The sequence below is a fragment of the Guyanagaster necrorhizus genome, assembly GCF_019112545.1.
Source record: "Guyanagaster necrorhizus MCA 3950 unplaced genomic scaffold BT62scaffold_14, whole genome shotgun sequence".
Lineage (NCBI taxonomy): Eukaryota > Fungi > Basidiomycota > Agaricomycetes > Agaricales > Physalacriaceae > Guyanagaster > Guyanagaster necrorhizus.
Window position 1 is genome coordinate 1,344,086 of NW_025064893.1, and position 24,667 is coordinate 1,368,752.

Sequence of the window (24,667 nt, forward strand, 5' to 3'; positions counted from 1 at the left end):
ACTGATACTTTCTACCAACCAATATGCTTACGACCAGGTAAGTCCCTATCGACTATCATGCATCCATTCAACAGAGAGATACCCACGTCAGCGATAAAAGGTAGGAAACAAACTGCCTTGGCAAGCATACATACATATCACGCTTGTGGCGAGCAGTAGCGTCTGCCTTATTCTGTCAGCGACGCGTATCAACTCCTCTCACTAGTAGGGATTCCCTGCATCCCCACTCAGATCAAAATCTTAAGATGTAGAATTGGACGTTGTTATGAGACCAACCTAAGTTTGTGCTAAATAATGGATCTTGAAATATCCGTGAGACCCGAAAAGACCTTCTGAAGACGAGGATAGGCTGCTTTTATACTCCTAGCAAACTCCTCACACCGTGGCCACCCGAACAACGTCAGAGTCTCCACCTTTGGAAACAGCACGATCGACTCTATAATCCGCTGCTTCACCACACTCTCCTCCTTGGCATTTATCGAGGAATCGATATACAAGGCTGTGATTCCTGTAAGGAGGTGCTCAAATCTCGGAGTCACACTTAGCCACTCCTCCGATATGTTCAAATCTGAGAGAGGCAGATCAAGAGTGGTGATGGCACCATGGAGGGCGACGTTTTGGAAAAGCATCTGCACGACATTTGAGGGTGGCGGTGTAATAGGGAAGGGGGTGACCGAGCCATAGCAGGTCACGCTGTGAAGGTGGAGCATGGAACCAGGAGAAGAGAGCAATTGAGACAGACACTCCGCCGAAGAGCTGAGATCTTTCAGCTCAGGAAGGGAACCTGGGGCAAGGGTCGCATTGTCGCAGGTCACTCTGAGCGTGAGATTGCGGATGGTAGGATGGCGCAATAGAAAGGGCATGATGTCGCTGAGATGCAGATCAGGACACCGGATAACGAGTTTTTGCAAGGATGAGAGAGAGAGAGAGGGAAGCAGGGCGGAAATATCTACATTCTCAAGCGACACTGCCGTGAGGGGGGACAGGTTCATCGTGCTGACGGTCCAGTCACGGAAGAAATCTGTGAGCATAAAATGAGCGCGAGATATGGTGATATCCTTGAGTGTGCCAACGGCGGGTCCATCGAACTTGGTCCTGTCGTCGTACTCGACTTGGGGTGCGCAGGTTATGTCGAGTGTATGTGACTGCACGCGGTGCAGGTGACGAAGGAGGCTCGAAAACGCTGCACCACAATCTGTGGGAGAATACGTCGATGGCTGCCGGAAGACAGCTGGAAATTCTGGGAAGCGCAAGAAAACATATTCCAACACTCTCCCCGTCTTGAAAAGCCTCGTTACCTGCTCCATCTCCTTCACACACTCTACCAGCGAGAATTGGCAAGAGAAGAAATGCACGGGGTGCTTCATCGAGAAGGAGAGCCGGAGAGCAGGCACGCAGTTGAATGGTAGACGGCCCCAGGGACCACCGAACCGCATAGCGTTGGCGCATAGTCCGGTCTCGAGATCATCTGTACGCGGGAAGAGGATTTGCGAAAGTGCTAAGGCATTGATTCGCCTACACAGGCATGAAACAGCAATGAGGCTCGAGGTATCGAGGTCTTGAAAAATGATAAGTAGGAGTTCGTTCGGGAGATTGTTGAGAGTGACAGAGGGAAACATCTTGAAATTTACTGAAGACGGTGAGTGATAGAGTACGAACAGATATCCGGGCCGGTAGACCCGCCGTTTTTTCTTGATTTGCATGCTTAATGTGCTTGCCTGTCTTCCTTCAACGTCCAAGTTCTTTCATTACAACAGGCTCCTCCTTCAATTTGATGTGTGGAGTATCGTAGTAGCTTAGCTCCTTGGTGATTCGTGGGTTTCATTTGCATCTTCAATACTTGTCGCTAACGAGGGCCTCATTCATCTACATTCAAGCTACAGTGTTGCAGAAATAGGAACAGTTGCAAAGTTCAGCCCTACAGTCCTGATGAAACCGACTTAGAGTCTAACTTGGCTCGAAGCACTCGTTCTTCATGGGCTTCCCCTTCCTGATGCTTCGAACAACGCGGAAGCCTGTGGCTATTCTTCGGATCTCAAAGCCAAATTAATTCCAGTACGCCAGCCTTGTGCTGAACACGAACATCCTTACTATGAAGTATCTTTGACTTGACTACCAGTGGACCTCACGGCGCCTGATTGCTCCAGAAGGATGACAAAGAGGAGCACTGATAGGCCGGATGCGTCTTCCTAGATGTTGTTCTTCAACTTTGAAAGACACCGCCTTGTGGATACTCGGTGTGGCAGTGACTGCTATTCGGGACGACTGCTTGAATAACTACGGGCTAGCAAATTGTCATGCATAGTTTTCGCGCACGGATCCCCTTGCATTACTCGCGAGCGTTATCTGCGAGACTGCACTTTCTTTGCGTTTTGCTTGCGTACGCATCTTTCTGAATATGTGTGTGAGTCGGCTTCCTCCCTAGTTCATGGTTCAGAAATGAAGTCTTACTTGGGATTTAGCAGGAAAGCCCTCCATACTTTTCGCGGGAGTTCCTTCTGGCGCTATTTGGTATTAAAACACGCTGTGCTGTACTCGGGACTTAACCTTGGACAAAAAGGGTCGAGCCGAATGCACTGGATATATTATGTGTAACCATGACATTGTTATCACGGTCTAGATGTGGCATGATTTTCATATTCTGTATGTACTTTTTGCTTCGATTTACGACAATTGACGACTCTTGCCTACCAGGATACTATACATAGTGACACCATATCCCCTTGGTTACTACTGTGGAGATCGCGAATCTCATCCGTCATGCCTACACCCAAATTTTCTTTTTTTTTTTTTTTACCAATGAATCATACTTTTCTCGCAATACCGCATGTGCTATGCCATTACAGCAATGTCAGGGTACAAGCTTTATCGTTGCCAAGACTTCCTACTTCGCCTTTCGACTGTCCAAATATGCGAGGAGTCAATGCGTCCATGAAGCCCTTCTTCGTGGCAATTCCCCTGCAACGCATCGTTTTTGGACCCAAAATGACAGCCAGTATAACAACGCGTCAACCATCAATGGTATAAGAAGGCTGGCACCCTTCTTGGCTGCAGCTTCGAACCTCCTGGTTCTACTCTTGACTTGTCCCTCGTTTTCAACGTGAATCTATTTGATCATGTTCACCACAATCCTTCTCCCACTTCTTGTAGGCTCTTCTGCGGTCTTCGGGAACCCTTTTGTTGGATCAGTGAAGCCACGACAGACGATTTCGTGTGTCGAGCTCCATCTTCTCAATCCGTAAATTCGCAATGACGCAGAATCAATTATAGCCGCTGTGGAACTTTTATTAGCGACGAGAGGATCTTAGCTGCAGAGACACACTTCAGGAACAATAAAGTTTTGAAGACCCAAAATGCATCTAATGCGACTATCGACGTTCAGTTCCATGTCATCTACTCGGACCAGACCGAGGCAGGTGGTTACGTCAAGTGGGCATTGTTTTACACTCTTTCATTTTGCGAGCCGCTTCTGACTGGGCCCTGCAGCGACACTCAAATATCTGATCAGATAGATGTATTGAATGCAGCTTACGCAAATTCGGGACTTTCGTTTACGCTTGCCAACACCTCATATATTGATAACACCAACTGGTTCTCAAATGTTGGTCCGGATGAGTGAGCGTTGGAATACACTTGTCATCGAACTGGGGACTTGACACACCACTGTTGACAGATCTTCACAAACTGAAATGAAACAACAACTTCGTCAAGGAGATGCCGCCACACTCAATGTTTATACTGTCGGTTTTGAGGCTGGTAGCGGCGAGGGTCTCCTCGGCTACTCAACCTTCCCTTGGGATTATGAGAGTGCCCCCGAGGATGACGGTGTTGTCATTCTCTTTTCCTCCCTTCCCGGAGGTTCCACCCAAAATTATAATGAAGGTCAGACGCTGACGCACGAGGCCGGCCATTGGGTTGGGTTATATCACACCTTCCAGGTGCCATTTAGTCGCATTCCTTGTTCACATGACGATTTATTAAATACTTTCTAGGGGGGATGCGACGGTGACGGTGACGATGTCGATGATACTCCGGCAGAGGAATCTCCCGCATCAGGATGTCCGACGAACCGCGATACGTGCTCTGGCGCTGGAGTTGATCCCGTCCGTGAGTATTCGGTAAATACAGCTATTCCGGTTGATCCTGACGTGCATCTGCAGATAACTACATGGACTATTCATATGATTCCTGCATGACGGAGTTCACTGATGGCCAAGTTACTCGTCTGCAAGATCAGATGCGAACATATCGTGGAGTTGCTTTCTGAACAGGACTACATCCCTGTAGTATACATTCCTTCATGAACAAGTCAATACCTATTTTTATTTGCCGAGCTGCGTCGTCTTGAGGCAAGACTTGATCACTGAGTTGCCGAGTTGCGTAAGGCCTCATGCGGGAGAGATGCGGAATCGGAGGCAAAATTGACCCAACGTGCTCCGATTTCCCACGTTCGTCAACGTCTCTTTCCTTCCCCTACGTTTTTTTCTTCAGTACCGTCATGTCTCTCCCTCAGCCTGTCCCACCCTCCTGGAAGGTAATTATTTTTTCTTGTTTCTCGAATTTATTGTCGATACGCATGGCTCTCAGGATCTCGGAAAGTCGTCGAACGACCTCCTCACTAAGGATTTCCCTTTCTCCGGCGCGACCCTCGAGGTCAAGACCAAGACACCTTCAGGCGTCGTGTTCAAGGTTGGCGGCAACAGGGACAACAAGTCAAACATTATCAATGGCGACATCGAGTCCAAATACACCAACCGCAAGCACGGTTTCACCTTCACGCAGACTTGGACCACCGCCAACATCCTCAAGTCCCAGTTCGAGATTGAGAACCAGATTGCCAAGGGCCTCAAGCTTGACTTGAACACGACTCTCCAGCCTGAGAAGGGCAACAAGTCGGCTCTGATCAATGCTGCCTACAAGCAGTCTGGCGTCCACACCCGTGCTGCTCTTGACGTGTACAAAGTCGGTCAACCCCTGTGCTTGAATTCGCGTTCTCATCTTTTTTTTTTCGATGTAGGGGCCTACCTTCACTGCTGATACTGTCCTTGGCCGCGATGGGTTCCTTGTTGGTGCAGAGTGCGCTTACAACGTGACGGAGGGCAATATCACCAGATACGCCGCCGCCGTTGGCTACAACGCACCCGAATACGCTGTCACTATTCACGGTCTCAACAACCTGAATACCTTCTCTGCCAGCTACTACCACCGTGTCAATGCCGATGTTGAGGCAGGTGCCAAGGCTGTTTATGACACCAAGGCGACCTACGGCGGTGTTGCGCTTGAAGTGGGTGCTAAGACGTGAGTGATCTATCATTCAGGGTTAGGTGCAGATCCCAAGTTTATATATAGTTACCTCGATGCCAACACTGCGTTCAAGGCCAAGATCAACAACTCTGGTGTCCTTGCCCTGGGTATAATCATTACTTTCATACACCTATGTCGTACTCAATATTGTTCTATGATACAGGCTATGTTCAGAACATTCGTCCTGGTTTCAAGGCTTCCTTCGGTCTTGCCCTTGACACTCAAAAGTTGAACGACACTACCGCTGCCGGTGGCCCCTCGCACAAGGTTTGTTTCGTTCGTTGTCTCTACTAACTCCTGATACTGATGTCCAGCAAGGTTGGTGCGAGCTTCACTTTCGAATCATAGATAAAAGCAGGACGGCAGTTGAGGACGAGAGCGATTACCGGAATGTTTACGATTCTTTCAGTGTAACGACTTTATTTGGCCCAGCTCAAATAAATATTTTTACGGACTGTGGGTGTGAAAACGTATGCCAATTTATGATCGTGATGCGATCGTCATGTGGATGTGGGCGCTATTCGTTCCTATCAGCGCTTGTCCCTGTCGTTACAGACCGGACCTACGTTTCTTTTCTCTCTTTTCTTCTCTCTTTCCCACGTCTGCTTTTTTGAAATGGCAAATATCAATCGCGGCCCTGCAAAATGCTCCTTGACGGGAAAACACGCACTCCTTCCTGCAGTCCAGCCCAACGGGGCTTCGTTCACTGATTATACATAACCACAGGCTCCTTATAGCATTTTTGCTGGACGTTCGGTCGGGGTTCAGTGGTACGTGGCTTGCCACTGGTCCACGATGCTCGAGTGAGCCCGACCCGACCCCAAGATATGGCGTATATGGCCAGCCGTGCTCCTCCACACGCTGTTTGCAGCTCGTAAGGACTTTCCCACACTTCTCGAGGAGGATATATGAAGTGTATTAATGTCTTCAAAGTGGTTGTTTATCTCCAACTGAAGGATTACCTCGACCTACGTATCCCTAATGTTATGCCCACAGTCCTTGGTGCGTGTCCTTTCCTTCGTCAGTGTTTTCTTATGTAAGTGTTACAGGCGTTGTCATCGTCTTTGTGATTTCATACCGTGCTATGAGCGGGTAAGCCCCCACTATACGTGACTTCCGTGCTTCTGGGTGTAATTTGACGTCCTTAGTTATGATCGCTACTGAATGGGGAGAACATGTTGGTCCGATGTAATTCAACGTACAGTCGCACTGTGGGTCGACTCGTTTGGTTCCATGTTCCTCCTCGCTTGACGCCAAATATGCCTCAGGAGATTGAGTCTGGTCGGACTGATCGGTCGCCTGGGGAGATGATCAAGGTCATGGCAGAAAAAAGAATGGCGTTGGATCTTGTGGAGACGTAAGCTCTTTCGCTTTCTGACATACATACTTACAATGTTTTCTCAGGTTCGCTGTGGCCACGAAGCACCATATCAGAGGTATTATCTTCTACATCCAATACATTGTCAATTTGATCTCCCAGGGTACCAGGCGAACTCGGAATCTATTACGAGGACCTCTAAGATCTTGTTCGACCTCTTCACGATGTACGTAGAATATCTCTGTCCAAACCTCTCCATTTTAAACTTCTCGCGCCCGGCACGAACATACGGCCGAGCAGAAAGCTGCAGTAATGTCCACTGCCCTTCCTGTTCCTTCCAAGGCGCATCGTATTGCGTCCAATCCATCTCTTCCTCGGGCACAGCTTGTCTTCCTCTATTCCATCGACTTCACGTCCCAGCTTTGACACGGAGGATCCTATCATCCCGCCTATCAATGCATATGGAACATTCCACCTTTCTAAGCACACTTCCAGCATTTCTCTCCGGCATCAACTAAGGCAAAATACTCCCTCGTTTTCTGTACACCGAGCGCTCCAGCCATCCCAGCAAATAAGTAGCGACAATGTGATGGACCGAGTCTCCGGTGACCTCATTCCTTTTTCTGGCTTCTTCAGTACCATACGTGGATGGTTCAAGGGAACTAACTATAAATCTCTGCTGAGCACTGTTCGTCACCTCTCGTTGTGTTGAAAGTCCTGATCCTGAGGTTTCTTCCTTCGTAGGAACTGATCCATATGGCGTGGACAGGAGCCAGAGGAAAAGGGGCGGACCCATACAACCTGTTGTCAATGGCAAAAAGCATCGTCCCCGAGTCGCGGGCGGAGGGGAGAACCTTCCTCTAGAGATTTTGAGGCGCTTGAGTGAGTGATTTAGCGTCTTGGAAGATCGGAACACAGTGCCTGGTGAGGGATCAGTCCTTTGGGTTTTTGGTTCGTGCTCATTTCATGTCACAGGAACAAGTCTTGGATCTATGATTGGACTGATAGCTTCTAACTCTGTCGAGTTCGTTATTTATTTCGCTCATTTTGACAAATTGTGACTTTCCGAATTACAGCGCTGGAGAAAATCTTGACGACACCCTTGCCTTTGTAAGTACTTTAAGACTACTCGTGTTTATCAAAGCTCACTTCACTGTATAGCGTGTATTCTGTTCATATCAGGTATAGTGTATTGCCGGCGGTGTATATTCCTTTGCTAATATCCATGGACTTCTTCGATTGTTACTAGACAGTGAGTGTCGCCGTCATAACCTAGTTCCTTTCTCACTCGCTTTCAGCACTGTATGGCTTTACCCCTTCTTTCTGCCTTTCCAACTTGTTTCGACGTTTGGCTGGCATACCGTTTCAGGCGTTTGCATCGCCGCATTGATTTATCTGGGTTTCCTCGCTGCTGGTGAAGAAATCGAACAACCTTTCGGTTCGTCACACTACTCCAACGTGTATGCGATGCTGACCATTTCGCGTAATATAGGCTATGACGGAAGTTAGAGTCTTATTTCTCCATTTGATGTAGAATACTGACCTACGGGCTGCTTAGAACGACCTCGACCTTGACGTGTTCTGCCACGAGATAATTCATGTCGACATTGAAAACTTCAAGAAGTCGCCCTGTTTGAATGCCTATTCCCAACCACCTCAGGGGCAACAGCCCGTCAGGCAAGGTTCTTTGACCTTGGCCGAAACTACCAACTGCTTGACAAAAGATCCTGACGATGATAGCGACAGTAATGATTTCGAGCTCAACGGCAGAATTGAGGGACTCGGAAGTTCTACTGGGAATTCCACCGCATTATGAACATAAGGAATCACAATCCGCTTTCATATTCTCATTTTTCACCTTTACCCTGATTTTGGGCTTAGATATACCATACGTACCATACATTTCCTTTACCCCACATACATACTTACATTATACCGTTCCTGTAATCAGTTCCATTACTATATTCTCTGACAGACGGCATATAGCCATTCAAAGAAGCGTTTTATATTGAGCCAAGGCAGTGACTACAGTATTAAGATGCTTCTTTTTTCTCCTCAGCTGCAGCCTCCTTGGGAGCATCAGAGACCTATTGACGAAAAGTCAACGAATGAACAGAGACTGCATGATTACGCTCACCTCCGCCCGCTGAATAGACTCTTTTACCTCCTCGGCAGATATGGGAGTCCCTTCATCATCTGTCACGGTTGCAGACTCGGAAGTAGTTTCTGCCACAGGTGCAGCCTCAGCAGGGGGTTCCGGGGAGGATTCTTCAGCAGCTGCAGGTGCCTATGTTGTACGGTAAGTCTTCAGAGACAAGGGCTGTGAAGGAGACGCGCCTCTGGTTCTGGTTCGGTCTGCCAGCAACAAATTCAAATCAAATCAAACGAGTAGTCAGAAACCAAACGTACCTCAACCTCCTTCTCCTCAACAGCCGGTTCCGACTTGTGTTCAGACTTGTCATGGTGGTGGTCCTTTTTGCCGTCGGGCGCGAGAAGGTATAAGAACTGGCTTTTCGTCAGTTGACACGTCGACCTCCGCTTATGCTGTCGCTCACCAGGGGACCAAAGACGACAGCAGAACCAATCTGTAGAAGTCTGGTTATTCTCCCTTGTATGTGTAAAAGGAAGGCATAAATGGCGAACAATCCAAGGGGTATCGCTGGACCGTCCTGACGGGGCATGAGTCGAATTGAATCGCTTGCAGCTGGGGGCGGCGACGCGGTTGAGGGCAGTGCGCCTCAGCGTAGCGCGTAACGACGAAGTGAACGCGCGAGAGGCCATTTTTTGAGGGACCGCAGGGAGTCTGGTCTAGTCTATGTGCGAGACGAGGTCAAGTCGTAACTGCCGGAAAGGACCGGTTCGATCCGAGCACGTACGTTCGATCCCGCCAACGGCTCAGGATTCCGTCATCAGTGACGAGTAACATCATTATGAATCACAACAGTAAGGTATCATATCAAGCACTATTATCTACCAAAACAATACGTAACAAAGGACAAGCGAGCTCTACCAGTTCAGTCCAAGTCGAGACAAGTACACCAGGCCCATCGCTGCTTGGAAGGGGTCGTTCTGACCAAGCTGTTCGTCCAACAGACAAGCCGAGAGGACACTAGCGTCATTGGGATAGTTTTGGTTCGCAAGGACGCTGAGATGCCTCAAGGGCGTGAGCTGAGGGTTCAAGGTGTCTGCAATAAGTGCTGAAGTCGGCGGGTAAGAGTGCTGCAATACAAACGATTAGCACGCACGAAGTTACAGATTTAGGAACATACATGACGAGGAAACTGAAGCTGATCCATGAAAGATGGTTGTTGCTGCATAAAAGATGCCTGGGTGTAGGGCATAGCACACGAAACTGAAGAAGGTATATTGCCATTATAATGCATGTGGTCAGCGACTTGGGTGCGCATATAGTCGTCCGGCAAGTTCTCTTTGGCGTCGAAAGGCCAAGGGGAAGGCATAAACTGAGGCTGACCTAGCATATGGGAACGGTCTGTAGAAGGAGCGATCCAAGGCTGCTGACTGGAACTGCCATCGGCGTTTATAGGTGCTGTCCAGGCAGGCGTAGGAGCAGAGATAGCTTGAGAATGGTTTGTGGATATAGCTGTAGATGGTGAAGAGCCAGATAGTTCATGATACGCGTCAAAAGCCTTCGACACAGGTAGCGGTGAACTGAGTAGCTGAATCTCGTCTTCGTCGGGATACTCTAGCTTGGGAGTAACAAGTTGTTTTACAGACATAGCTTTCTTGGTTCTCTTCGGCGCAGATCTCTTGGGCGTGGTAACAGTGTCAAGAGCAGGTTCTTGATATTCAGCCTTGAAAACATCTTCCTGCTTGACGCGATTCTTCTTCCTCTGCCGCATAAACCAGTTGCTGATCCACTTCTTTGGCCTAAAAGTTAACGACGAAATGATGAGGAACAGCCATGCACAATTGAGAAGAACGTGCAAGCCAGTCTGTTCAAACAAACTCTCCAGCTGCTCCACATTCACAGTTTGAAACTTGGTATACGCCTCCTTCAATATCTCTGTCTGGACCTTGTTGGCACGGATAACGACTCTCTTCGAGGGCTTGTCATCGCTCATGATGACTTGTAAATGACAATTGTGATGAGCGAGTGTGGTCGCATGAAGAAGGAGTAAAATACCTGGATGCATGGTGGTGGTAATCAAGAAAGGAACCACAACCCGAATTACAAACGGCGGACCGGACCACGATCGTGATTATGACCACCACGACGTTCACCATCCAGGACCTCCAGAAGCTGCATGATTTTGCCTGCGACCTTGCCCGACGCGCTGGGCGGTACCTCCGTGAAGATCAGATCCGTAGACAGACATACGTCCTGGCGACGCGGGAGAAGCTGAACTCTGTGGATCTAGTGACGGCCGCCGACGAAGGCGTAGAGAAACTTATACAGTGAGTAGAAAATTTTAATGGGTCCGTCAAGAGGATGCTGAGATATCAATGTGCAGTGATTCTGTTCTGACTGAATATCCAGACCATGCCGTAGGCAGACAGTCTTCCTGCTCTTCGTCTGCTCATCAGAGATACCATAGTTTATCGGGGAAGAATCCTATACCGCTGGAGAGGAAAAAAGATTTCTTCTGAAGGATGGTCCGACATGGTAAGCGCTCCCCATGATTTACGTCCTAGCCCGTAATCTCATATGACTCGTACTCAGGATTGTCGATCCCATAGACGGGACTGTTAACATGGTTCATATGTGTAGGAGCATCCCTCCTTGACGAGATCACGGACTGAAAACGTATTCTTGATCCGACAGTCCCGATGACAGCGATATCCATCGGTTTCTGTCTCAATTCCATACCAACCGTCGGCGTTGTATTCGCGCCTTTTCTAGGGGGAGAAGGTCTGTTCGTGATAAGCCATAATTTTCGCACTGACGACGTATACAGGAACCCTATACTCTGGAATACACCACCCCGAAGGTGGCGCCTGGATCTCAGAGTTCGGACCTAGTGGTCCACTAACGCCTCTGCCCATTATAAAGCCTCCACCACCACTTCCAGAGAATGCGCCAAAGGGGTACGTTAACGCAGACAATGCTCCCATATCACTGATTACTTTTCAGGTGCTTATTCTTTGGTGAATGGGGCAAGGATCGCAGAGATAGCCCTCAGTCAAACCTCACCAAGAAGTCCACTAATTTTGTCAACATGGCTACAGAAATAGGCGGCCGAGAGGGTAAGGGCGGTATGGTTCATGGCCTGAGGAGTCTTGGAAGGTCGGCTCTTTCATCAGTCTAGCGATTATACGAAATTAAGCCCCCGTTATAGTTCAACCCTCGATATGGTGTACGTTGCTTCTGGTCAAGGTGATATTATGTTTGAAGGTCAGTCTGCCAGTGCACTTTGACCGTGTCATATGTAATAATTTCCTGGCAGCGGGCTGCTGGGAGTGGGATGTCTGTGCGGGCATAGCCATCCTTCTACAGACTGGCGGTATTGTCGTGGACTCGAATCCGCCAGACGGTCTTTCAGATACCGATCCTATCCCAATGGCTAATTTGGGAGGACGGCGGTGAGTAGTGTTCTTATTCACTATCGACATACCTGATCGTTGGTCGCAGATACCTTGCTATCCGTGCGTGTTCTGAAGATGCTCAGGGTCGTTCTCCAAGGATACAGCAGGAAGCATTGGTGCGTGAAGTGTGGAAGCGGACAGAGAGATTGAATTATGAACGACCGATATAGCCTATTGAGGTGTAGAAATTTGTAGAGGTTGTAAAAGCATACCACAGTATGGTACGATAGAAGGAGTCTAATTTGTATTTTCTGTCCTGTGTACGCGGCATTGGTACGTCGTCATTAAATGCTAAAAAAAGTGAGTTGTAGTCATGATGGTGACGTAATCGAAGGGAATGCTCGCCCATTGTCTCCGTCCATCATCGTTGACTATTTTCACTCGCGGGCTACGTAGGACTTCCAAGATGCCCATCATCAGATACATCACTAACGACGTACGCATTTACTCGACTCGCCGCTAGTGTACACGTTGAACTTCGACAGGAACTTGCAGCAGTGATCAAGAGCGACAAAGTGCCTCACAAAGACTACCTCATCGTCGACGTCCGTGACGACGACTTTGAGGGCGGGAACATCAAGAATGCAATTAATTATCCCTCAAGAAAATTCTGGGACGACGTCGATGAGCTCGTGAAGAAAACGAAGGAGGTGCCGTTGGTAGTGTTCCATTGTGCGTTATCGCAGGTTCGGTGAGTTAGCTGATCTTTGCAAGTAGAGTTACAGCTGATGTTGATGATGGATTAGAGGTCCTAAGGCTGCTCGAATATATGCTGAGACGCGGCAGAATGTCCTTGAAGAGAGTCCATTAAAAGCCGACGTTGCGATTTTGAAGGATGGGTTCACACAATTCCAAGTCAAGTTCAAGGTATGTTGGTGGTCGAAGGCTGTATTATGAAGCTCATCATAGTATCAGGATGACGCTGAGCTCGTAGAGAAGTGGGACAAGGAAGTCTGGGCACCTGAGTGGAGTTGAAGATACAGTTACTATTATGTAGATTCTTCGTGCTTCACAGTACGCTTTGGGGTGCTCTCGATCATTTGAATGACCTTTTCACGCTCCTTTGCCATGCGGCGATGGCAGATATACCTGTGTGACATGGAGGTAAGCCGCGAGCGAAGAAAATTGGGTGAATTTGGCGTACCAAGATACGCCAGATATTCCAACAAAGGTCGTTATTGCCCAATGCCCAGCAACAATTGGAGCTATCAGAGTCTTGGTGAGAGAAAACACAAGAGACTGGAAACTACGCACCAGCAGTCGTCCCACGAATGAAACCCACACCGACACCGCTGACCAATCCTTGCATGAATGCGTTCTTGGCACATGGAATTTGAAGTATATTGGTCACGGACTGCTAATGGTTCACCTCTGGGAACGAAAGAAAGAAACCAACGTACATTGTATACATCGGTACGCAAGTGTCCCGTCGGCTGGGGTACGCCTGGGGGAGGCGCTATCGCTTGAGGATTGGATGGAAGAGGCTTGCTCACATCGGACATTGGGAAAGGAAGGAACGTGATGATCGGCGACTCTTCCGTGAACTCCCCCATCACTAATGGGCCACCTTCAATTCCTACAGCCTTGTAGTCCTTCTTGTTCACAAGACCGCCGGTATACAACGGCAGACCTGGCGCGTACATTTCGATTCCTTTAAATATACCGGCCACGTCCTCAGGCATACGTCCAGGGTGGGGAAATGAGACCTGCAATTTGACCGAGGTCACCGGTCAACGTAACCCCAGCAAGTTTTTTCTTTCTTGTCAATTTCAACTGTGGTATCTCAGTATTTCGCAGGATGACCTCGTTATCGTAGGGACTACGAGGCTTCTAAATCCTGGTCTGTCGGGCTGGAAACTGCAACGTGCGGCAGTCTTTGGTGACAACTTTGAACTCTCAAAACCGAACTTGTCACGATCACAAACACCTTTATGGCCCTCCTTATGCGCCAGATCCATGCTATAAGTCAGGCATATTCCCAAACAACTCGCGCAAACCTCGCCCGCCCAAGGCCTATCTTTTCCCAGGCTTCCATTTTTCATCAAATACACTTATAGCGAAAGCGTACCATTCCGGCTCCTGTTCTAGGCAATTCAGGCCGCGAGGAGGTTTCTTCAAGCACCTTTATATTCTATCCGATGCAGGACACGCTCTTTGCGAGCATCCGTAGCTAACTGTGGACCTATTCTATCCTGTCGTTGCATTTTTGGTCATTGAGTAGACCTGTGAGAACAAATTTTAAGATGCCTTGGCGAAAAGTTGGTCACCGTTTGTTCTGACAAGCATTTTTACAACATTTGGAGCCATGTTTATTATGAGGTTTTTTATGCAACTGGCATGGTTTACGGTTCGTGTTTTTCTCTGTTATCAAAGGAAGCGCCCTCTAATTTGTTCTATCAGATAGTAAACACTTCGGTTGCTATCGCAAGGCTACAAACCGCATGGTAGGCGAGAACGAAGTTGCAGCATATACAGTGATGATTCGTGGCCCTGAGAGCGGAAAAATGCTCCCGATGCCAAGTTCGACTCATGTGCGTATCAGCGTCGCTGAGAAAGAAAAATAGAGCGATGATCTACCTATCAGCATAGGTGCTGATCCTATTACTGACCTATCGCTGTCAGCCACGACTCTTCATCGGAATCATATTATCTGGTTGGGAACAAATGTCACGCATTATCACTGAACGTTCCCCACTCTCGTGAATATCTTTTTTCGTTGTTGGCATTCAAACGTACGGACAATAACCGGTGGATGAAATCTAACACCGAAAGTCGACCAATTATCTGCAGATGTAGAGTTTGTTGTATCATATTGAATGATTTATCTGTTCCTCCCTGGCCCATCTCTTCTTCAGCCGAAGACAGATACACTCGAGGCGCGGTAGTAATGCAGTGTATATCTATTGGACCTGGCCTCTTAATTTTACTACGCCGCACTTCGGAGCCGGGGAAAGTGAAGCTCTAAAGGGCTTCCATTCGAGATGGGTCACCATAGCAAATGACAGTACGTCGACTTTGACATGATCTTCATAACGACTTGATAGATTTCCAAATGATTCGCGCAGAGCTATTCTTAACAACACATCAAAAAACACGAAACTACAGCCATTCTCCCCACCGCGTAACTAAAGTACGAGTCGCGCTGTGTTAAAAAACCCAACATAGCATGCTTCCCAGCCATTACAGACCACAAGCGGACGCGTCAACTTGAGTCGCGTTAGCTTCCACGCTTCCAACCTCCGCATGACCGCTGGTCAAATCATTCAACGCCGCCTCTGACGTGAAAAAGCCGATATCAGCGTGATCAATCGTCACCACGGTGATGTTCCTATCGTTGTATGTCAACAGCCAGCAGGTCCCACAGTTTGAGCTGTTCCATCCCTCAACCACATCGGACGATGCGATGTAAGGGAAGGTGGGAAGGGAGCCGTATGTGGTGTATCCCTTGGTCTCGAGACCGTTGGCGCCGTTAGAGCAGGCGACATTGCCTAGCGAGTTGTCACCGATGCCATAGCCAGAATCCCAGCCTACGGAGACGGCGAGCGCAAAAGAGGGGATGAGGGCGAGGGCGGAGAAAAGCTTCATTATGAGTGCGCGTAGTTGCTTTGGTGGAGCAGGTTTGTATTGAAGGAAGACGGGCAGAGTTTGCTGGACTTTATAGCTCGCAGACGGCCCGCGTCGACAACTAATAACGTCAAGGTGTCATGCTCTTGGCCTTTGGATTCGAATCTTCCGGAGTAATGAACTTGCTCGGGACATCGCGAAGCCAATGAGATGGAAGAGCAGCGCGGTCACAGGTCACCGATACAGGTCTCGGTACGTACTGCGTTGGCGCCCATGCGACGTAAACTTTGGTCTGGAAGCTTTCTGGCAGTAATCTATAAGCATGAAAGAACACCGTCGCCATGTCGAACAAGGACTGTTAACGCTTCCGCGCTGCAAATTTTGCCCAAGGTTTCCAAATGGAGGGTCATGTATGTATTATTGATTTCATCAGCTCACGGCCTGAGGATAGCAGATATGGGCAGACCGGTCGGCCTTGCGCTGAGAGCACAGAGCCATTCTGTGCATCGGAGTGGTATGGAAGGCTACTGAGTTTGGCTCTGACTCAGAGACCTTGTGTAAATATATAATTGATGTGCTTTCGAGCCCGCCTAGCTCAATCGGATAGAGCGTCAGACTTTTAAGGCAATAGTCACATCTGAAGGCTGCGAGTTCGACCCTCGCGGTGGGCTATACTTCTGTTTGAACTGATTTTACTTTCTGTTGGCCCGTAACGTCCAAGATCTCCAAATGGGAATCGCGAATGTTGAAAGTTGCAAAGTCAATTTCCAACAATGGAGTCCGATCTGAGTGATGATCGAAGTGAAAGTGATTATAGGTTACGGTTGTGCAAATACACCCAGTGCAACAAACTCAAGCAGCGTTGACCGTCACATTTTATTTATTCATTGACTTGACTGAAAGCCGCCCACAAGCAAGCAGCACCATTTCCTGTCTTAAAAATATTTGGGCACTAATCATCTGAAGATGGCCACGGCCACGAACGACTGAAGATTTCTGGGCCCACCGGATGTAAATGCTTGGAACCGATGGCTTGTAACTTGCCAACGATTTCATCTTTGGCACCGTCATGGCAGATGGTCAATGGTCGGCCCGATCGCAATGTTGTTAGCAACGAAAAAAGATAGAGTAGCCTGTATCTCCAGGTTCAGTCATGGTGGGAAATCTACCCTCAGCCAGCAGGGCAGACTACAAATGGTTCGAATTTTGATATCTCTTTCCCAGCATCCTTATGGGTCGATGACTGAGAAACGTAGGTCGCTGGCTAAGATCATTCCATTGAACGACTTTGCCTTCATAAAAGTTCGTTAAACTCTTTAAGCCTATTGAGAATCGAATTGACTTCTTTGCTATTTATTCACACTAGATATGCCTTCCGTGGTTTAGTACCTCAAGCTCATCTCGCCAGGAACTGAGAGACTCTCTCGGCTTCACGTTTACCACTCTCGGTAGCACCTTGCACACTCCCGCGATGGTCAACATCCGTGTGCTCTCCAGCAAAGCCCAAACGCCCGCCCCAAACAGGACGCGATAATTCGAAGAAATCAAAAGGGGAACGCTCGTCTCCTACAACGATTGGAGTGGTCGTCGCGCCTAACGTAAAAGGGTCAGCAGACCAGCTTCAGGGATGGTCATCAGCATACATGAATATAGATCGGCACCAAAAGGGGAATAATTTACCTAGTAACAGTAGAATGGGAAAATGCTGGCACGTCAACCTCTTTGCCAATTTTTTCTTTCAGAATTTCATGAGCTACGTTGGCGACAGTGATCTTGTCCATCTTTTCAATGTCAAGAGCAGCGGCACAGCCGACGTAGATGAGTATCGTCGTCTGTAGCGTCGCGCAGGTTAAAGGGATGGAAGAAAGAAGCTTCTTCGGGTCGGAAGAGGACGAGTTCGAATATTTGTCTGGAAGGATCGTAATTCCACCGTACGACTCTCCCCACCATATCTTTGGGTACGTTAGGAGAATCTTAGCCAAGGTTCCAACGTGCGTCCGTTGGATCGCGGAAACTTTGCGAGAAGGAAGCGACGGGGAGAAGAAGAATGGGGAAGCAACCTTGAGCACGGCTAATGGGATCGTGCAGATGACAGATAAAGCATTGTACGACACGCCAGATGTTGTCTTTACGGTAACGGAATCCGAATTTTCAGAGAGGGATACAGACGAGACGGGTGCATTGAGCACGAGTTCGGCACCAGATGCAACGGACGCATCCAGAAGTGCCTGTGTGACGGCCTGATATCCTCCTTCTGGGAAAGCGTCTGTTCCCGCAAACTTGTTCTCGTATCCATTCCACCGCAGACTGACTTGCTCGAGGGTGGCACCAAGCCCGCCCTCCAAACAACGAGCCAGCGACTCTGCTAATGGCTTTTCGGAATCGGAGAGCCCCTCAAACAGCCTTGAACCTTTGCTGAGCAATGAGTCAGCTAAGGAGAGGTGAACCTCAGTCGTGCCGCTTTGAGCGACGTTGAGCGCATTCCTGGAGGCTTCAGCAAGATTAGCTTGAAGCTTTTCAGCAAGCGCCTCTGGAATTAAGCCTACATATAAATTAATGACTGATGTACTTTCCCTTAAAGAGCATCGCACCATTTGGACCAATAAGAAGACTTGGCTTTGGCGCCGGGAATGTCATCTTGATGCCCAGATCTTCAAAAAGTTTCCTAGTAGGAACGCCTTCTGCATACCCATGCACAAAGCTACAGCCAATATCGATGGGGAATGACTGCCCTTCCTTGTACGATAATACCCGGCCTCCTATGCGGTCGCGAGCTTCGACGATAAGTACAGAGTGACCCGCTGCTGCGAGCTGCCTGGCTGCAACGAGACCGCTGAATCCAGCGCCTATAACAAGACAACCTACAGGTCTCCTAGCCATCGTCATGATGAGGTCCAGGTAAAAGCTGAGCTGTCATCGTGAAGGGTTGCAGACAGGAACGGATTTACGACCCGCATTTTCCGTCCCGTGGTCCCAGTTGAGTGCGTCAAGTTGCCGCTCGCCCGAGATGTGAAATGATTTTTTGTTGGTCTGACTCCATTTCCAGTTAACTCTACATCCTTCGACATGGCCTGAGAACAGTCGATTATGCCCTTAACTAGGTCCATCTCATACTTATTCTTGGAAGAACTTTCAGAAAGATCTGTTCCCAGCCCCTTTGTCGACTCTGATGGGGACTTTCTGTTTACTTTGCGCTTCCTGTTTCTGGACTTTCTGGACCCTGGTACTTGTATACAGGCTCAATTAAAAGTTATTAACGCAACATCGCCACTTGCTTCCGCCAGCAGTAACCATCTGCCATCTTCAAGTGAGATTCGAGAAAGGAGAGCATAAGTACATCGCGAACGTAAAGGATACACGGACCACTATCAATGTCTTTACAAAACGTTGCAGCAAGAATTTGTAATATGAACGAGAAAGCATTAGAACATGAATTCGTCGAAAAGCGTGATCGTAAAACCCATGAACGCGTAATAAAGCGGTCAGTCGTAAGTGAATAGATAGCTCGATAGCATAACGGATAGAGAGCGATGTTCAGAATGCCGTAATCAAGAAGAGAGGGCACGTATGATGAGGTGAAAGATAGAGACAAATGAGAGAGGATGAGAGAAACGATTCAGTTATGCGTGATGGCGTGTTAGTCGTCGGGAGACCGACTTCCCTGGTACGAAGGATTTGATGGCGCGACGCATCATTGTCACTCGACTTTCGTCTTTGCGCGCAGGAGTCGAAGGCGTAGCGGGGGTGGCAGCATGTGTCATAAAGCCTAATTCATCGACGGATGCAGCCCGCCTGACATCATCGCTGGAAACTGGTGGGGGCATCGGGGTACGACGAACCGAAGTGAACGGCCGAGAGCTTGATTTTGGGCGAGCCATGCCCTGAACAGTATTGTAGACAGGGCCCGCATTGTCCGACTGGTAGCCCTTGCCAAGACGTTTCACCCCGGACGTTGCCATGAGGAAGCGATCATACACGCCTTCCAGTCGGCGTTGATTGGGGGAATCGGGAACAGGGACGTTCTGAGTGCTGGGTTTGCGAGAAGGGTACGGCTCGACATGTAGCGGTGATGAGGTCAACTCATCAAAGGACTTGCTGATAGGACTAGGAGTAGTAATTTGCTCGCTATCGAGAGACTTCATCGATAAAGCAGTATCGATGAACATGTTTCTATCCAAAGGGGGGGATGGTGCGGACCTAGAGGATGACGGGGACAAGGGAGATGACATCCGCCTGACCAGCGCTCCGTCCATCGTTGATATGGGTGCGATACGCATCTGCAAAAGATCTGCATGAGATCTGCTCTTCTCCTTGCGCTCAGCAGGGGACCCTGATTGGCCAAGAGAAGCTTCTGGGGAACTCGCTGACACAGTGGCCCTTCGTTTCTTAGTCGGTGTGCAAACCAGTGGTAGCTCTTGGTCTACAACATTCGAAGCAGCTTGCACGGATATGTCATACCCAGATGTGACAAAGGACGTCATTGTTGGACTGGGCAGAAGATGATCTGGGTCATCAGCAAAGATCTGATTAGCTGGGATAACTCGTCTAGGCAGTCGCGACGAACGATTGCTCCGATTCTGCGTAGACGGGCGTAAAGGAGCTGGCTTAGGTGTCCCAGGTGGTGACACAACTGGTGGGGGGAAGAAATTCTGTCTCGCGTCATCGACAACCTCTGCCTCGTCCGTTAGTGTATTCAGTATACCGTTGGAACAATTCACGTACTCTCCACGTTGCGCATCCACATCGATATCCTGTCTTGATTTCCTGTAGGTGTGTCTTCTGTGGATGGTTGGGCCAGTAAAGCAGGGGTAGAGGCCGAAGCTCCTGAAAAGGTCGTGAAGACATATCTTCCTGGACACAGATAGCCGACGTACCACCCAGCAGACGCGAGGCATCCCAAGACTCCTCTGCGGCTGTAGAGTTGTCCAGCAAATCAATCGAGCAGCTTGGTCGCTTCCTTCCCGCAGCTTGGCCTAGCGTCGATGCCTTGCATAAGTTTATCGTTTTATCTATGATTAATGAGCAGGGATTGACAGGGAAAAGGGTGATTTGTACCTATGGATGACTTGATGCTATGTTTGAATACATTTAATGCCGATGTAGAGTCCTTCTTGAATAGGAGAGGGGAGCCAAATGATGTATTCGCTATGTGATAGTGGTCAACAACAGAATCAATGACCACAGTGAAGACCAAACGTACCAGGAATAGACGGTGTTGCGATGCGCGAAGGTGGAGGAGTCGGAATGATAGTTGTTCTATTTTCCTTATCACCGTCGCGGCTCTTCTGAGGGCGTCCAGCAGCTATTTCAAAGGGCGTCTCGCGCTCAACTTCCTCCTCCGAGACCTCCAAGCGCGACATTTCTCTCAGCTTCTCCCAGTCCTTCACACGTTGATTTACGAGGTTTGCCTTTTCTTTGCCCTTGCCCTTTTCTCTCTTCAGGTTACCCGCATTAACATTCGCACCAGTTACATCACCAAGCACTCGTCCCCGATGGGGATCAGCTCTGATTGGAGCGGGCACGGGGGGATTTCCACGAACGCGCGAAACGAATGGTATGCGACTCTTATTAGGATCAGCGTTCCGGGAAATAGCATGTAAAACCGGCTTAGCGGACGGTGATGACGGTGGAGAAGCCTTGATTGGGGACAAATCGGTGAGTGGAGGGACTGGAACGCGCTTCTTGGCATAGGTTTGAACTAAAATAAGTCTCAACGTATGGTTATCGTTCAATTACACGGTAAACTCACTCTTCGACGCGATCACCTTCGGTTGAGACTTCGACCTTGCCACGGTATGATGTCCATCTGAGTCAGTGGCTTTCGGAGACTTGGACGAGAATAGAGCTAGCGGGCTCTTCAGATTCTCCTTGCCCTTTGTTGTCTGAGATCTGGATGGTGTGAACTCAAGTAGCTTCGACATGTCCTTTTCAAAAACAAGCAAAGAGGTATTGCTTGAAGATCGTCCTGAAAAAGGTCAATTGGCTGACAAACAGTGATGGTTGAGACTTACGATGTTGAGGGTCTTCCTCTTTACGTGTTTTCCAGTACGGGTCTTGCATTGCCTGCGATGCCGTACACCGCAAATCGGCGTTAGGAGCAATCATTCTATGAAGCAGTTTTTCCATGCCCTTGGACATTCTCCAGCTGCCTATCCATTTTCCCCGTAGCTAAGCAACAGGAAAAAAAAAACAAATTAGATCATTGACATCAACAAGATAAATGAGCTTACAGTTCTGGACCAATACCTTTCGAGGTCTTCCTTGGTCGTAAACTGTTCCTGATCACATTCCTCGAACGGTGTACGTCCCGTAAGGATCTCGAAGAATGTTACACCAAGCGACCATACGTCGGACTTGCGGCAATCGTGTGGTATCTCTCGTGCGCGTTCGGGTGACAGGTACTGTCATTCGAGATCAAAAACATTCACGTGACCACAATAACGGAGAAACTCACTTCTGGAGTACCATAGGAAACCTTGCTATGAAATGCCGTATCTGAATCAGGATCATATTTTTCTGCAAAGCCGAAGTCAACCAGGACTGGAATATTTTTCGGAGAAATCAGTATGTTGGCTGGCCTGGACAAATATTAGCTGCCTAGGCATCTTCAGATGGGTATGACCGTACTTAATGTCGTTATGGACTACTCCACGGTTGTGCAGGAATTCTACACCAGATAAGAGGAATCGGAACCAGCCGCGAGCTTGAGACTCGTCAACTTCCACAGGGACAAGTGCGGGGAGGTATGCCCTGTTGCACAAAAGTTAACAGATGAAATAACGCGTCGTTAAGGCGTTACGGAGTAAAGGCGCCACATGGACAGAAGTTGTACAGACGTACATAGTGATCAACGCGTAGGAAGGTGTAATGACGAAGGAGTAGAATGGGATGATCGATGGATGTGGATCAGACTTGAAAGTACGGATGATTTTCATCTCGTTCCATCTGCTAATAATTAGAGTGTGCAAGCAGCGGAAATCTTCACTCACAGTGATTTGACGCGTGCGACGGTCGTCTTGCTCTTGGTGTTGCGGTGGACGAGCTTGACGGCGATCTTGGGCTGTAACACTCTGTCGAAGTCGTCAGCAGTGTGCGACGTCGGACTGTTCTTGGGGTTACAGAGCCAAACACTTCCCCAGTTGCCGAAACCAATCTGCAAGACATCAGCTGTCATTCACGACATACGAACATCAATGGACGCCAACCTCTTCGATGAACCTAAGTTTAGAAGATAGTACACTGTCAGATAGAGAAAAGATGTCGTTCACTTCATGAGGAGGGGAAGGGGGGGAAGCCGGGTCCATAGTGGAGCCTCGCAGCAGAGAACAGACAAGCAAGGTGAGGTGCTAAGAGACGCTCGAAGGTTGGGAAAGATCAAGTCCCGGTCACGTGGTTATACAAACAAATAACGCGACCAACCACGAGTTGCATTTTTCCCTTTATCAAAAACTCGTGGACTGCGCTGCCGGTTACCCTCATTTTCATTTGTGGAAGAGGTGAAAGCTTAATTTGTACCCTCAACGGCCGACACTATTCGGTTCAGCAGTTGAGGGTTGCATTAGCTTTCATACGCAACTGACCGTTGTTACAGATTCTAGCTTGCTGGCTGATAACTTACATGTGTCTGCGATAGCAATCTCTACGCGACGATTTTCGACAGCGCCTCCGATATTTTACTATCAATAATTACGGCACTAACCCGTTTTATCCAATATGTATTCGCTGTGCTTGCGGCTGTTGTTTTGATGTCGACGTCATGGAGGCCCTTTCCCGCCGCAACATATCAACGCCTGTTTCCCAACACCCGACTGCAAGCGAACATCTCAGGGTGGGACCTCTACGGTGACCGGTCGATTCAGAGAACCTCGACATTCGCGATCGTCAACCATCATTAAGAGGTACGTTACGTTTCAGCTTATAATCTCTTATAATCACAATTAAAATGCAGTGTTGATACATAAGTGTCGGGGCCTATTGCATCAGTTTATAAACTCTGCTCAAATGGTTGTGTCTATACGAAGTACATAGGTGTATTTTGTGAAAGGAAACTGCGGCCGTTCGATCCGCTGTATCAACATGTATGATGCTTTGTCCATCATCCTTGTGCTAACACGATTTTTGTGTCATTTCTGCAGGCTTGGTCTGGATGAAAACTCATAATCTTTCCGTTCCTCGTACTCGTTGACTGCTCAACCACAGCTTTTAGCTATTCCGTCTTCGCAGACTTCTTCACTGGTTCCCCAACCAAACCTATGGTGTCCAAAATTTGTCTTGCGCCCTATCATGATGCCATTTGAGGGTGCCGCAACATTACTTACTGTCGAGATTTTCTGATGCGATTACTCTGCATGGTCCGGCTACACGCTACGAAAGTATCTCCAATCGGATTGGCTTGCTAATCTTTTCTCGTAACCATCTACAGTGATGGAGGGTCCTAACTCATGATGGACACTACCCGATGTGCGGGCCAGACAGGGTTCATCCCCAACAGAGGGACCGGAAATACGATTTCTCCTCCCGTGCACGACACCTGAAATACTACTTCATTGACTTTTGCTTGTCTGACATCTACGAATCCGATGATCTTCCGGAAATTCTGCGCGCGCTTGAGGAAGGGGGTTGAAAGAGGTTGAAACGCTCAGACGCAGAACAGATCCCTTTGCCTACTATCTTGGAAATGCTTTCAAGGCCTTTCTTCGCATAGTAAGTCCATTCATACATGCCCTTGTGATGACTATTTGCAGGATGTTGAAGTAGAATACCATGTTAGAATAGACTTCAGGGGGTGAGAGATTGAGATGGTTTAAGTCTGTGGAACTTATCATCTCTGCCATGACAGAGCCAGATCCTGCAAAGCACATTAAGATTGATGATGCTGTTGAGAAATTTATGCATATCCAGAGTTCTTATTGCAATCACACTGAAGTCCAGAGTTGT

General features: G+C 48.4%; 13 protein-coding genes and 1 non-coding gene across 14 annotated transcripts; 7 read left to right on the forward strand and 7 right to left on the reverse strand.

The window, feature by feature from the left end:
- Positions 1–14: 14 nt before the first annotated feature.
- Positions 15–1,659, reverse strand: BT62DRAFT_932974 (uncharacterized protein). The gene has a single exon (XM_043186463.1). It carries the CDS (start codon positions 1,617–1,619, stop codon positions 288–290), a length of 1,332 nt encoding a protein of 443 aa, XP_043039309.1. The 5' UTR covers positions 1,620–1,659; the 3' UTR covers positions 15–287.
- A 1,197-nt stretch (positions 1,660–2,856) lies between these two features.
- Positions 2,857–4,274, forward strand: BT62DRAFT_950714 (zincin). Its single transcript, XM_043188154.1, has 6 exons — positions 2,857–3,211; positions 3,271–3,429; positions 3,487–3,615; positions 3,674–3,938; positions 3,993–4,107; positions 4,161–4,274. The coding sequence occupies exons 1-6, from the start codon at positions 3,117–3,119 to the stop codon at positions 4,265–4,267; spliced, it is 870 nt and encodes a 289-aa protein (XP_043039310.1). The 5' UTR covers positions 2,857–3,116; the 3' UTR covers positions 4,268–4,274.
- Positions 4,275–4,476: 202 nt separating this feature from the next.
- BT62DRAFT_969616 (uncharacterized protein) lies at positions 4,477–5,759 on the forward strand. The gene is made up of 6 exons (XM_043188950.1): positions 4,477–4,534; positions 4,588–4,962; positions 5,018–5,298; positions 5,350–5,411; positions 5,468–5,571; positions 5,623–5,759. The coding sequence occupies exons 1-6, from the start codon at positions 4,499–4,501 to the stop codon at positions 5,650–5,652; spliced, it is 888 nt and encodes a 295-aa protein (XP_043039311.1). The 5' UTR covers positions 4,477–4,498; the 3' UTR covers positions 5,653–5,759.
- A 160-nt stretch (positions 5,760–5,919) lies between these two features.
- On the forward strand, positions 5,920–8,438 carry BT62DRAFT_981177 (uncharacterized protein; the record flags this gene model as incomplete). Its single annotated transcript, XM_043189574.1, has 15 exons — positions 5,920–5,985; positions 6,042–6,074; positions 6,130–6,178; positions 6,238–6,306; positions 6,354–6,396; positions 6,509–6,661; positions 6,709–6,740; positions 6,826–6,931; positions 6,965–7,310; positions 7,351–7,504; positions 7,529–7,546; positions 7,598–7,650; positions 7,707–7,732; positions 7,921–8,080; positions 8,181–8,438. The coding sequence occupies 15 exons, from the start codon at positions 5,920–5,922 to the stop codon at positions 8,436–8,438; spliced, it is 1,566 nt and encodes a 521-aa protein (XP_043039312.1).
- A 217-nt stretch (positions 8,439–8,655) lies between these two features.
- Positions 8,656–9,470, reverse strand: BT62DRAFT_994735 (uncharacterized protein; the record flags this gene model as incomplete). Its single annotated transcript, XM_043190480.1, has 6 exons — positions 9,266–9,470; positions 9,178–9,207; positions 9,032–9,127; positions 8,960–8,977; positions 8,760–8,909; positions 8,656–8,709 (listed from the first exon to the last, which is right to left on the reverse strand). The coding sequence occupies exons 1-6, from the start codon at positions 9,401–9,403 to the stop codon at positions 8,656–8,658; spliced, it is 486 nt and encodes a 161-aa protein (XP_043039313.1). The 5' UTR covers positions 9,404–9,470.
- Positions 9,471–9,550: 80 nt separating this feature from the next.
- Positions 9,551–11,038, reverse strand: BT62DRAFT_181338 (uncharacterized protein). Its single transcript, XM_043179952.1, has 4 exons — positions 10,767–11,038; positions 10,568–10,709; positions 9,892–10,510; positions 9,551–9,841 (listed from the first exon to the last, which is right to left on the reverse strand). The coding sequence occupies exons 1-4, from the start codon at positions 10,774–10,776 to the stop codon at positions 9,629–9,631; spliced, it is 984 nt and encodes a 327-aa protein (XP_043039314.1). The 5' UTR covers positions 10,777–11,038; the 3' UTR covers positions 9,551–9,628.
- BT62DRAFT_932978 (inositol monophosphatase) lies at positions 10,824–12,435 on the forward strand. Its single transcript, XM_043186464.1, has 10 exons — positions 10,824–11,038; positions 11,095–11,128; positions 11,179–11,246; positions 11,304–11,347; positions 11,406–11,492; positions 11,539–11,668; positions 11,715–11,867; positions 11,920–11,975; positions 12,028–12,163; positions 12,213–12,435. Exons 1-10 carry the CDS (start codon positions 10,845–10,847, stop codon positions 12,334–12,336), a joined length of 1,026 nt encoding a protein of 341 aa, XP_043039315.1. The 5' UTR covers positions 10,824–10,844; the 3' UTR covers positions 12,337–12,435.
- Positions 12,436–12,493: 58 nt separating this feature from the next.
- On the forward strand, positions 12,494–13,242 carry BT62DRAFT_932980 (Rhodanese-like protein). The gene is made up of 4 exons (XM_043186465.1): positions 12,494–12,602; positions 12,652–12,857; positions 12,913–13,033; positions 13,082–13,242. Exons 1-4 carry the CDS (start codon positions 12,573–12,575, stop codon positions 13,139–13,141), a joined length of 417 nt encoding a protein of 138 aa, XP_043039316.1. The 5' UTR covers positions 12,494–12,572; the 3' UTR covers positions 13,142–13,242.
- On the reverse strand, positions 13,082–13,872 carry BT62DRAFT_1076879 (uncharacterized protein). Its single transcript, XM_043179255.1, has 4 exons — positions 13,567–13,872; positions 13,421–13,520; positions 13,311–13,371; positions 13,082–13,255 (listed from the first exon to the last, which is right to left on the reverse strand). The coding sequence occupies exons 1-4, from the start codon at positions 13,846–13,848 to the stop codon at positions 13,156–13,158; spliced, it is 543 nt and encodes a 180-aa protein (XP_043039317.1). The 5' UTR covers positions 13,849–13,872; the 3' UTR covers positions 13,082–13,155.
- A 1,321-nt stretch (positions 13,873–15,193) lies between these two features.
- On the reverse strand, positions 15,194–16,242 carry BT62DRAFT_932982 (epl1 protein). The gene has a single exon (XM_043186466.1). It carries the CDS (start codon positions 15,749–15,751, stop codon positions 15,347–15,349), a length of 405 nt encoding a protein of 134 aa, XP_043039318.1. The 5' UTR covers positions 15,752–16,242; the 3' UTR covers positions 15,194–15,346.
- Positions 16,243–16,314: 72 nt separating this feature from the next.
- BT62DRAFT_t87 lies at positions 16,315–16,401 on the forward strand. Its single transcript has one exon. It is a non-coding gene; the product is annotated as a tRNA-Lys (tRNA).
- Positions 16,402–17,039: 638 nt separating this feature from the next.
- On the reverse strand, positions 17,040–18,722 carry BT62DRAFT_969629 (amine oxidase). Its single transcript, XM_043188951.1, has 3 exons — positions 18,322–18,722; positions 17,411–18,272; positions 17,040–17,349 (listed from the first exon to the last, which is right to left on the reverse strand). The coding sequence occupies exons 1-3, from the start codon at positions 18,614–18,616 to the stop codon at positions 17,127–17,129; spliced, it is 1,380 nt and encodes a 459-aa protein (XP_043039319.1). The 5' UTR covers positions 18,617–18,722; the 3' UTR covers positions 17,040–17,126.
- Positions 18,723–18,966: 244 nt separating this feature from the next.
- On the reverse strand, positions 18,967–23,091 carry BT62DRAFT_1076882 (kinase-like protein). Its single transcript, XM_043179256.1, has 13 exons — positions 22,936–23,091; positions 22,720–22,883; positions 22,571–22,675; positions 22,358–22,480; positions 22,185–22,308; positions 21,961–22,131; positions 21,742–21,898; positions 21,480–21,695; positions 20,931–21,428; positions 20,786–20,875; positions 20,605–20,739; positions 20,453–20,554; positions 18,967–20,402 (listed from the first exon to the last, which is right to left on the reverse strand). Exons 1-13 carry the CDS (start codon positions 23,032–23,034, stop codon positions 19,351–19,353), a joined length of 3,036 nt encoding a protein of 1,011 aa, XP_043039320.1. The 5' UTR covers positions 23,035–23,091; the 3' UTR covers positions 18,967–19,350.
- Positions 23,092–23,786: 695 nt separating this feature from the next.
- On the forward strand, positions 23,787–24,576 carry BT62DRAFT_932984 (uncharacterized protein). Its single transcript, XM_043186467.1, has one exon. It carries the CDS (start codon positions 24,189–24,191, stop codon positions 24,351–24,353), a length of 165 nt encoding a protein of 54 aa, XP_043039321.1. The 5' UTR covers positions 23,787–24,188; the 3' UTR covers positions 24,354–24,576.
- Positions 24,577–24,667: the final 91 nt, after the last annotated feature.

Coding starts and splice junctions, on each gene's coding strand:
- BT62DRAFT_932974 (XM_043186463.1), bottom strand. CDS start 1,619: ATGTTTCCCTCTGTCACTCTCAACAATCTCCCGAACGAACTCCTACTT.
- BT62DRAFT_950714 (XM_043188154.1), top strand. CDS start 3,117: ATGTTCACCACAATCCTTCTCCCACTTCTTGTAGGCTCTTCTGCGGTC. Junction 3,430..3,486: donor GAGGCAGGTGGTTACGTCAA/GTGGGCATTGTT, acceptor TGGGCCCTGCAG/CGACACTCAAATATCTGATC. Junction 3,939..3,992: donor GGTTATATCACACCTTCCAG/GTGCCATTTAGT, acceptor AATACTTTCTAG/GGGGGATGCGACGGTGACGG.
- BT62DRAFT_969616 (XM_043188950.1), top strand. CDS start 4,499: ATGTCTCTCCCTCAGCCTGTCCCACCCTCCTGGAAG. Junction 4,535..4,587: donor CTGTCCCACCCTCCTGGAAG/GTAATTATTTTT, acceptor CATGGCTCTCAG/GATCTCGGAAAGTCGTCGAA. Junction 4,963..5,017: donor CTGCTCTTGACGTGTACAAA/GTCGGTCAACCC, acceptor TTTTCGATGTAG/GGGCCTACCTTCACTGCTGA.
- BT62DRAFT_181338 (XM_043179952.1), bottom strand. Junction 10,511..10,567: donor TTGTTTGAACAGACTGGCTT/GCACGTTCTTCT, acceptor GTTAACTTTTAG/GCCAAAGAAGTGGATCAGCA. Junction 9,842..9,891: donor AGCTTCAGTTTCCTCGTCAT/GTATGTTCCTAA, acceptor TTTGTATTGCAG/CACTCTTACCCGCCGACTTC.
- BT62DRAFT_932978 (XM_043186464.1), top strand. CDS start 10,845: ATGACCACCACGACGTTCACCATCCAGGACCTCCAGAAGCTGCATGAT. Junction 11,039..11,094: donor GGCGTAGAGAAACTTATACA/GTGAGTAGAAAA, acceptor ATCAATGTGCAG/TGATTCTGTTCTGACTGAAT. Junction 12,164..12,212: donor GCTAATTTGGGAGGACGGCG/GTGAGTAGTGTT, acceptor CGTTGGTCGCAG/ATACCTTGCTATCCGTGCGT.
- BT62DRAFT_932980 (XM_043186465.1), top strand. CDS start 12,573: ATGCCCATCATCAGATACATCACTAACGAC. Junction 12,858..12,912: donor TGTGCGTTATCGCAGGTTCG/GTGAGTTAGCTG, acceptor ATGATGGATTAG/AGGTCCTAAGGCTGCTCGAA. Junction 13,034..13,081: donor AATTCCAAGTCAAGTTCAAG/GTATGTTGGTGG, acceptor TCATAGTATCAG/GATGACGCTGAGCTCGTAGA.
- BT62DRAFT_1076879 (XM_043179255.1), bottom strand. CDS start 13,848: ATGCCTGAGGACGTGGCCGGTATATTTAAAGGAATCGAAATGTACGCG. Junction 13,521..13,566: donor TGCGTACCGATGTATACAAT/GTACGTTGGTTT, acceptor AACCATTAGCAG/TCCGTGACCAATATACTTCA. Junction 13,372..13,420: donor CATTCGTGGGACGACTGCTG/GTGCGTAGTTTC, acceptor AGACTCTGATAG/CTCCAATTGTTGCTGGGCAT.
- BT62DRAFT_932982 (XM_043186466.1), bottom strand. CDS start 15,751: ATGAAGCTTTTCTCCGCCCTCGCCCTCATCCCCTCTTTTGCGCTCGCC.
- BT62DRAFT_969629 (XM_043188951.1), bottom strand. CDS start 18,616: ATGACGATGGCTAGGAGACCTGTAGGTTGTCTTGTTATAGGCGCTGGA. Junction 18,273..18,321: donor TCTTCTTATTGGTCCAAATG/GTGCGATGCTCT, acceptor ATTTATATGTAG/GCTTAATTCCAGAGGCGCTT. Junction 17,350..17,410: donor TCCCATTCTACTGTTACTAG/GTAAATTATTCC, acceptor CCATCCCTGAAG/CTGGTCTGCTGACCCTTTTA.
- BT62DRAFT_1076882 (XM_043179256.1), bottom strand. CDS start 23,034: ATGGACCCGGCTTCCCCCCCTTCCCCTCCTCATGAAGTGAACGACATC. Junction 22,132..22,184: donor TTTCCTATGGTACTCCAGAA/GTGAGTTTCTCC, acceptor CTCGAATGACAG/TACCTGTCACCCGAACGCGC. Junction 20,555..20,604: donor TGCCTCGCGTCTGCTGGGTG/GTACGTCGGCTA, acceptor CGACCTTTTCAG/GAGCTTCGGCCTCTACCCCT.
- BT62DRAFT_932984 (XM_043186467.1), top strand. CDS start 24,189: ATGTGCGGGCCAGACAGGGTTCATCCCCAACAGAGGGACCGGAAATAC.